This window comes from Tetrao urogallus (genome assembly GCF_951394365.1).
Source record: "Tetrao urogallus genome assembly, chromosome: 12".
Classification (NCBI taxonomy): domain Eukaryota; kingdom Metazoa; phylum Chordata; class Aves; order Galliformes; family Phasianidae; genus Tetrao; species Tetrao urogallus.
Window position 1 is genome coordinate 17,156,345 of NC_136825.1, and position 9,541 is coordinate 17,165,885.

A 9,541-nucleotide genomic window follows, 5' to 3' on the forward strand; every position below is an offset into this window, starting at 1 on the left:
CCTGATGGAACCCCATTCACTCTCTGAGCCTGGCAAGTCAGCCAGTTGCTCACCTATAATGTTATATTTCTTGCTAGCTCTATGCTGGACGTTTTGTCTGGAAGGAAGCAGTGTCAAAAGCTTTACTGAAACCCAAAAAGTGAACGTTGACTGGCTTCACTTGGTCAACCAGATAGGTGGCCTTGTTGTATAAGGAAATCAAGTTAATCCAACAGGACCTATGTAATGTATGTGTGTGTGTGTCTCTCTCTCTCTCTCTATATATAAAAAATATCTTTTCTCTCTTCCTTTTTTCTTAGTAAACAGTTTGTATCTTAATTCACAATCACTACTTTGTTTGCTGTGTTTTTTTTCACCCCTGGGTGCTGGATGAAGGTTGTCACTTTGCTGTGCTGTGTGGCCTTGGCTTACAACACAATGAAATTGCTGGCTGGGATAGCAATCAGGCATTCATGCTCTGCACTGCAGCCATCCTTGTGCTTTGGGAGCCATATTGTGGAGTAAGCAAATGCTTTGTTTATGTCCTTGGGAGGCAATGGGAGATGCTTTCTGTTGTTTCCTCGGCCTCTCTTTCACTTTTCCTCCTTCTCTAAACCAGTTACAATAGCTCTCGGGAATGCTGATTATCCTTGGAAGATCTGCTGTTACCCAGGGAACGGGACCACCACAGAGAAAGGTATCCAGCACTGAGGGAATTGGTGCTGGAGGTGGTGTTATCCCAAATCCAGGTGGGGTGAGGCTCCTTGTGAGCTGTGTGACTGAGAGCTGCACAGGCTGCACCAGCATTGGTGGTGGTGGCTGGCAATTGGTGCTGGTGTGTGTCTGCCCTGGCAGCAGGGCTAGGAGGAGATTCCTTCTGAGCACTGGGAAATGCTTCCCCGCTGTGTGAGGGAGGGGCAGCAGATCTGCCTCCTTGGACAAGTGCTACAGCTTGTGTTGGAGTGACACAAAGGGGAGCGTATAAACAGGAGGGGGCTGTTTAAGAGGGTGGATGGTGATAGGAGAAGGGGAATGGTTTTGAAGTGAGACAGGGCAGGTTTAGGTTGGATATTAGGAGGAAGTTTTTCACCCAGAGGGTGGTGAGGCACTGGCACAGGTTGCCCAAGGAGGCTGTGGATGCCCCATCCCTGCAGGCATTCGAGGCCAGGCTGGATGTGGCTCTGGGCAGCCTGGGCTGCTGGTTGGTGACCTGCACACAGCAGGGGGTTGGAACCAGATGATCGCTGTGGTCCTTTTCAACCCAGGCCGTTCTATGATTCTATGAAAATGGGGCAAGGAGGGAAAATGAAGCGCCAGGCCACCACGGAGAGCAGAGCTGGCAGCCACACGTGGCCCTTAAGAACAACAGGCGCTGCCCTCACTTAGAGCTGCCCGTCAGGCCGCCGCTCTGCCCTCCGATTGGCTGCCGGCGCCGCCCGTCCGCAGAAGGCCCGCCTCTCTTCCTTGTTGCGCCTCGTGATTGGCCACACTTCCCCCAGATTCGGAAGCCCCCTAGGGCGCCGCCATTTTCTGTGGCCGCCCCTCGCCCCTTGGGCGGCCTCGGGCACGCGCGGTCCATACAGCGGCGCGGCCTTCTGCATCCGCGCCTGCGCGGGCCCGACCGCACCGGGAGCGAGCGGCCGCCGCCGCGGGAGCGCGCCCGGCCCGGAGATGCGCGGGGCGGAGGCGGAGCGGGCGGAGGCGGAGCGGGCGGGGTCCTCCGCGCCCCCGCGGCGGGTAAGGGCAGTTCGGGGGGGGGGGGTCGGCGGGGCGCTGTCGTTGCTGGCGGCGCGGTGCCTCCGAAGGTCCTTTCGGTGGGCGCCGAGGAGAAAGGCGTCAATAGAAACCAGCGAGCGCCGCGCGGAACGAACGCGTGTCGGTGCGAGCTGTCGCGGCGCTGACCGCCTCGCTTTGCGTCCCGTAGGGGCCGAGGATGAAGCGGAACGCGGAGCAGCGCGGCGTTCCCTCGCAGGCCCGCGCGGAGCCCCGTCCCTGAGCCCCGCAGGATGAAGCTGCCCGGCGTGGGTGTGTTCGGGGCCGGCAGCACCGCCCGCCTCCTCGTCCCCCTGCTGCGAGCCGAGGGCTTCTCCGTCGAGGCTGTGTGGGGAACGACGGAAGAAGAAGCCAGGCAGCTGGCGCAGGAAATGAGCGTCTCCTTCTACACCAGCCGCACCGACGACGTCCTGCTGCACCAGGACGTGGACCTGGTTTGCATCAGCATCCCCCCGCCGCTCACCCGGCAGATTGCTGTCAAGGCTTTAGGTACCTTTTCGCCTTTAGGCTTGGACCAAAAAATCTGTCGGTTTTATTTTTTGTAATTAAGGTAATTTTACGTTGGGTGATTTCTCGAAGCCTGCAGCGTGCAGAGAGGCATTAAGTTTGGGGGTTTTGATGCTGTTGGATTTGCTTCTTTTCAAAGCTGCTCTTTGAGTCAGACCATAATGTCACACCACAGAATGGCCTGGGTTGCAAAGCACCACAGTGATCATCTGGTTCCAACCCCCTGCTGTGTGCAGGTCACCAACCAGCAGCCCAGGCTGCCCAGAGCCACATCCAGCCTGGCCTCGAATGCCTGCAGGGATGGGGCATCCACAGCCTCCTTGGGCAACCTGTGCCTCACTGCCCTCTGGGTGAAAAACTTCCTCCTAACATCCAACCTAAAGCTGCCCCGTCTCAGTTTAAAACCATTCCCCCTTCTCCTCTCACTACCCACCCAATCTGTAGGAAAGGGTGATTTGCTCTTCGCTTCGCACATCTTGAGCCAGTCTTGTTTAGCTTGCTGTGATTCAGTGCACCAGGGGAACACAGAATGAGGATGGGCAGATGGCAAGTGTGTTTTCTCTGAGTGTTCAGATCAACACAGTGATGTTTGTCATCGGGAAAGTCTTGGCTGTGAATGATTGATGATAATAGGTTGGTGTTTTAGTGGCTTCCAGGCTGTGCTGTTTGCTTAAGTTAATTACTGACAGACATTTGTACACAAGCCTGGGTACAGCCCTGGCGTGGTGGGGTAAAGGAGTAAGCCTGAACTGAGTTGGTGAACCAGATCAAAGCCCAGAACGTAATTCAAATGAAGATGAGTGTAATCCTATGGTTTATCTCCATAACAGGCAAAGCAAGAAGCTCTTCTAAAATTTGTGCTTCTTTTGATCTCAGAGGAACTAAAATGCCAGGTTTGTGGTGGATGGCCCCCAGCTGAAATGCACGCACCTCAGTGTGAGGTGAGCCTGGGGCTGAGTTCAGGCTGAGGGGACGTGGTGTGTGATGTGTGCTGCAAGGCTTAGCAGGCAGAGCATCAGAAGCCATCTCTCCAGGGTGGGTAATGCTTCACATAGGGAGCTCAATCTGCAGCCCAGCCTCGTGGTGCCTCCTGGATTGGCTGCAGTGGTGCCTCCTGGATTGGCTGCAGAGGAACTTTCCACTGATCTCTCTTGATTTACATTGCTTACTTTCCAGAGGAGATTATTTGGCTCTCTGGTTGCGTGGAGTCCCTGCAGATTATAGCATGGATATGTTAATTGTGGAGGAAGGAGTCAGAAAGGGCTCTTATCATTGCTCTGTCCTGGGACAAACACACGTTTCCTGTTCTTGAAACAGGGTAAACAAGCGTGCTGTGCTCTTTGCATGTTGTGCTTCCCATCTCTGTGATCGGTAGCACAGAAGCCTTTCCAAACCACATGCAAACAAGACGTGACACGAAGGAATGCGTTTTGGAATGAGCTTCCATTTGTTGAGAGGCTGCTAACCAACAGCTGCTTGTTTGTGAAGGCTCCTTGGATGCTCCCAGTGTCGTACAGTGGATGCAGCAATGCTCTGCTGCTTCAGCAGTGGTTTAGTTGGGCATTGGGTGCAGCCTTGGGTGCATTACTAAGGGGAATCAAGAGCTGGGGCTTCCATCCCATGGCATGGATGTATTTACAGAAGGTAGATGGCTTTAGTGGTTGGAGTCAGCGTTACAACTTGTGCTAAGAGAGACAAAGCTGAGGAGTGGGTTTCATTAGACCAAGCTGACTCTGGATAAGGACAAACATAAGAAAGGTCTTGGGGAGTAAGACTGGTGTCCTAGCAGGGTTTCTATGGTCTGCACTGAGAAGTTTGCTCTGAGCTGTGTGTGGAGAAGATGCTGAGGGCTGCCATGATGGCTGCATGGGGCACCTTGTGTGTGCCTCCGTCTCCCCACCCCTTCCCAGTGTGCCTGTTGGATGATACCAGGTGTTCTTCTTCTCCTAAAACCAAAACACAGCATCATACCAGACACTTTAAGGAAAAATCACAGCATGGCTTAGGCTGGAGGGGACTGTAAAGGCCAGCCAGTCTGTGGCAGAGTTGCCAGCTACCAGCTCAGGCTGCCCAGAGCGCTGTCATGCCTGGCCTTGAATGTCTCCAGGGACGGAGATCCCACAGCTCACTGGGCAGCCTGTTCCAGTGCCTCACCACCTCCTGGGTTAAAACTTCTTTCCTGACATCTAAACTTAATCTCCCTTCTGTTACAGTTTTGTATTCTGTGCACAGGCCACCAAGTACCTTCAATTTCTATTAATCTGTGAATAAATTCATAGCGATGGTAAAATACAAAATGAAGCCTCCGCTCGTTTCGAGTGCATTTATCTCCGTGATGATATTTTTTTTTCCTCTTGCTGCACAGCCATTCCAATGGTTTTATAGCTGCAGCACTTCAGTGGCATAAAGACCTGTCGGAGTTCATCTGCCGTGATGTAAAAATCCTCTCTTTATTTGGAGCTCTGTGGGTGTTTGTCAGCTCTGAGCATTTTGGAAGCGCTTGGAGTCTTGCCGCACTTAGCGTTCCTATTTTAGTTCCCAGATCTTTGCTTCTGAAAGCCTAAAAACTGCAGCTTCCTGGCAACCTTGGGGGCTCGTCAGCATTTCTTGCCGTTTTTTGGTGTTTGTGTTGCAGGAATAGGGAAGAACGTGATCTGTGAGAAAGCTGCTACCTCTGTGGACGCCTTCAGGATGGTCACAGCCGCCAGGTATTACCCCAAGCTGATGAGCATCGTCGGCAACGTCCTCCGTTTCTTGCCTGCCTTTGTGAAGATGAAGCAGCTGATAGAAGAGCGCTACGTGGGCAACGTGCTGATCTGCGACGTGCGGGTTTACGGGGGCAGCCTGCTCAGCCACAAGTACAGCTGGATCTGCGACGAGCTGATGGGGGGGGGCGGCTTGCACACCATGGGCACGTACATCATCGACCTGCTGAGCCACCTCGTCGGCAGGAGGGCGCAGAAGGTCCACGGCCTGCTCAAGACTTTTGTGAAGCAGAACACGGCCATCAGCGGGATCCGCCACGTCACCGGCGATGACTTCTGCTTCTTCCAGATGCTGATGAGCGAGGGCGTCTGTTGCACCGTGACTCTCAACTTCAACATGCCCGGATCGTTCGTTCACGAGGTGATGGTGGTGGGGTCCAGCGGGCGCCTCGTAGCGCGCGGCACGGACTTGTATGGGCAGAAGAACACAGCGCTGCAAGAGGAACTGCTGTTCACTGACTCTCTGACTGTCAACAAAGGCCTTTTGGACAAGGGCTTGAAAGACATCCCGCTGCTCTACCTGAAGGGAACGGTGTACATGGTGCAAGCGCTGCGGCAGTCTTTCCAAGAGCAGGAAGATCGCCGGACGTGGGATCACCAGCCCGTCTCTATGGCAGCATCTTTTGAAGATGGCTTGTACATGCAGAGCGTGGTGGAGGCCATTAAGAAATCCAGCAGGTCGGGGGAGTGGGAGGCTGTGGAGGTCATGACGGAGGAACCAGACGCCAACCAAAACCTGTGTGAGGCGCTGCAAAGGAACAACGTGTGAGCGTTGCTGCTTTGGGAAGATAGGACGGTGAATGCTTCCAGCTGCAGCTGTACAAATCCTTTCTGGTTTTTAAGATTCCTATTTAATAATTTGAGTTTCTTGTTTTTTTAAGCGTGTAAAATAATGTCCTGTTCTGATGGAAACAGTTCTGGTTTAAGACGTTCCGTTTTCGCAAGTGTTTAATTCTTGTCTTGGAGACTTAGGAAAACTTGAATTGCCCTTTGCACTCGCAGTAGTGAAGTGAAGCATGGGATCTGTGCCACTGCATGGCTGGAGAGGGGACACGGCCCCTCTTGTTTTGTCAGTCCTAAAGTGAGAGTGAGAAGAGCAGGGTCTGGGAGCATCTGTTGCTCAGACGCCTTCGCTTTCTCTCCTGCAATCGGATTTAGTTTTACTCCTCAGTAACACTTTATTAAAGAGTTTAGGGATGTAACACATTTCTGAACTGCCATAGGACAAAGACCAGAAGGAACACAGTAAAGTTTGTAGATTAAGAATTGGCCGTTGGCTTTCTGCATACCGCAAATGTCTTTCAAATTAATTGAAACCAGTGTGTTGTTTAAAGGATGCTGTGAGATCCCAGCTGATGGTGCTGGGGAAGGCTGTGATGTTTTGTGCTTTCCTCCCATATCTGCAGACATTATTCCTTCGACTCGTGACACCGACTGCATCCAGCAGCCTTTCTGCATGAGCTCCACGTCCACCGGTTGTGTTTACAGCCTGGCAGCAGCAGAGCTGTGACTGCAGGGCCACCTCCTCACTTCTGTGGCTTCCTGAACTCCTCGCAGGCTCGCAGATGAGGCTCAGGATGTCGTTGCCAATGAAGCTGTAAAACCTTAACCTTCCACGTATCTGATGGTGGAGGTCAGGAGGTCTTGCCTACCTCTTGCAGCTCTCCTATGCGCTGGCTGGGAAGCTGTCACACTACACATGCTGATAGCTGAGGAGTCTGCCCTGAATCTCAAATGCTGGATATCAGCCCTCTGGTCCTGCCTGCCCTCCTGCAGCTCGTGGCTGTTGGCAGCTGGTGGGTGGCAGTCTGTTCATTTGGAGAAGAGTTTCTCTCTGAGGCAGGTATGTGATAGGGACAGTACAATTTTACGACGTGTACTTTGTGTACTTGAAAGCTTTTTTTAATGTATTTCCCACTCAAATGGTAACCCTGTGTATTTATGTACGTTAACACGCAAACCACTGTTTCATAAGCTGGTCCTTCCTGACAAGTGTCTGACTTGTTTTCTACAGAAATAAACGAAAAAATAGATTGTTTGTTCAGGGTGTTCTTCATGTAGCTGGGTGCTTGCGTGTGATTTGGCTGAGCTGAAGCCTCCATGACAGAGCTTCCAGCTGGGGCTGATCACTTGGTGTGACAAAGTAGGAGATGCATCTTCTGACAGGACTCGCTTTCCCCATTGGTGAGAAAAGGATGGCAGCTCCCTTTGCTTGGACAGCACGGAGCTGTGCCCACCTCTTTGCTTTTTCTCTCATTCTAAAGCTGTTCTGGAATCACTGGCTCTAGAGACACCCTGTCTATCGTGGGCCTCCCACACTGACTGTTGTGATGAATGAGATCTTTTTCTGCCTGTCTGGTTGTAGAAATTGCTGGAAGGCGCAAGCTGAGGAGCAAAATCTTCATGGGTTTGCTGGGTTCTTTGCTCAGTTTCTAAATGAGGCATTTACCTTCAGGTATTTATTTCCTTTCAAAATAGTTCCAAACTGACAGAAAGAAATGTACTGACGTGCTTTTCTAAAGGGTGGGAACTCAGCTGGTCCTTGGCTCTGAGCACTCATCAGCTGTGGGCTGAAGGAAGAAAGCAGATGGGTGTAAATTACACACTGTTCCCAGCAGGTGCACCAGTGGAAGTTCTGCATCTTCCTGCAATGCTTTCCAGGTAGAGGATTGCTGTTCCTGCTCTAGCTCTGAGCATCTCCTGTCTGTTTTGTCTATGTGCTATGTAAAGCAGGTGAAAAAATGTCTCCTGAGCTCACCTGGAAGAGTCGCTGCCTTCATTCAATCTGACTCAATCTGACTTCACTACTGCCTGGTTCTGGATGTTTTGAAGCTGTTCTGCCTGAACTGGGGAACCTCCTTTGTGCCGCCCTCACAGACCTGCAGTGGGCAGGCTGGGCCTCTGGGAAAACCCAGAGTGACAGAAGCAAGGGCAAAGCCTCCATCTCTGGGGCGCTGAACTACGGAGTCCTGCACATCTCTGGTCCCTCCCTGTTGCCATGACCTGCTGGCAAGCTATTGCCCCCCTGAGGTGGCCTGGTTGGCACAGCGTGCCCTGTGCCTGGCCCCGCATCTTCTCAGAGGGGCTCCCAACCATCCAGCCTGCTCACTGAACCTTGGTGGAGCTCTCTCTGCAGCTCTGGAGCAGCTGCCCTACCTGCTGGTGCTGAGCCTCCTCTTCTGCTGGGCGCATCAGCTCCGTGCTGAGGTTGATGTACTGATACAAGGGACGCAGCCGCGGCAGCCGCCCTGGAGGGGAATCCCAGAGCGGCTTAGTTTGGAAGGGACCTTAAAGACCATTGAGATCCAACCTCCTGCCCTGAGAAAAGGGCAGAACTGACAAACCCCGTGTGCCAAAGCTTCAGTCCCAGCAGTAGTCCTGAGAGGAGAGGGAAGGGCATTACTCCAACCAGCACCGGAGCCGGGAACTGCAGTAGGTGCCCCCTAGATGGGGATCTGCAGCCTCAGCCCGGTGACACGAGAGCAGCTGAGGGAGGACAGGTCTGCCCAAGCATCGCAGTGCCCGGCTGAGCATCCAGCCGTGCTCAGCCCCCACCATCAGCCCAGCCGCGGGCACTCTGCCATCTGTGGGAGCAGCACGAGGGCCGTTCCCCTATGGATGCTCACCCAGCGCATCCCGAGGCGGGACCTTTTTGCGCGGCTGCGTGTCGCTTGTGCTTTTCCTCTTCTTGCTCTTTCCCTGCAGCTCGGCAGCGGGGCCGGCATCGCCCTCGGCGGCGGGATGCTGCAAATCGGGCTGCCGCAACGCGCGCAGGTGGGTCCTGCGGGACAGGAACGGGTTGGGGCAGGGCCGTGCGGCTGAACCGACGCACAGCGATCCCTGCGGCACCGAGCCGGCTCCCGAAGGAGACGCGCCGGCTTACTTTGCGTCCTGCGCGGGGACGGACATGGAGCAGCGCCGGGCTTCAGCAGCGGTTGGGAGGAGGCTGCGGGAGGGCCGTTACCGGGGGAACGCATCAACAGCGCGGCCTTAAGTGCGGCCGTCCCACAGCGAGAGGGAGAGCAGAGCGGGGCCGCGCCGAGCCCGGCCGCCCATCATCTGCCCACACCTCTCTGCGGGCGGGGCTCGGCCCGGCCCTCCTCTCCCCCGGCGGAAGCGGCGGTTGCCCGGAGCGCGGCGGCTCCGCGGGTGCGTGCGGTGGGGCCGGAACCCGGCAGGCCGTGCCCCTTCTTCCCCATCCCAGCCCGTCCTATCGCATCCCATCCCCCCGCCGTGCTTCTGACCCGATGTTTCCGCCCGCGACGGGAGGGAGCGAGCGAGCGAACGGCCCGATTGCCACGAGCCCTTTGCTCGGCCCCGGGTGACTCGCTCTGCTTATCGCAGCTTATCCAGAGATGTATTTTTTTTTTTTCCTATGCTTTTTACAGAATCGGGCTCGTAGCAGCACAAAGCCGAACAACAAAGCTCCAGCTCCGCATGAGGCTGCAGCTCCCCGGCCGGGCGCGCAGATCCGGTGGGCGGCACCGAGCTCTGCTGGAAGAGGTACGGACGGGAGG

At 54.6% G+C, this 9,541-nt stretch overlaps 1 protein-coding gene across 1 annotated transcript; it reads left to right on the forward strand.

The window, feature by feature from the left end:
- Window positions 1-1,985: 1,985 nt before the first annotated feature.
- GFOD2 (Gfo/Idh/MocA-like oxidoreductase domain containing 2) lies at window positions 1,986-5,793 on the forward strand (the record flags this gene model as incomplete). Its single annotated transcript, XM_079541330.1, has 2 exons — window positions 1,986-2,241; window positions 4,895-5,793. 2 exons carry the CDS (start codon window positions 1,986-1,988, stop codon window positions 5,791-5,793), a joined length of 1,155 nt encoding a protein of 384 aa, XP_079397456.1.
- Window positions 5,794-9,541: the final 3,748 nt, after the last annotated feature.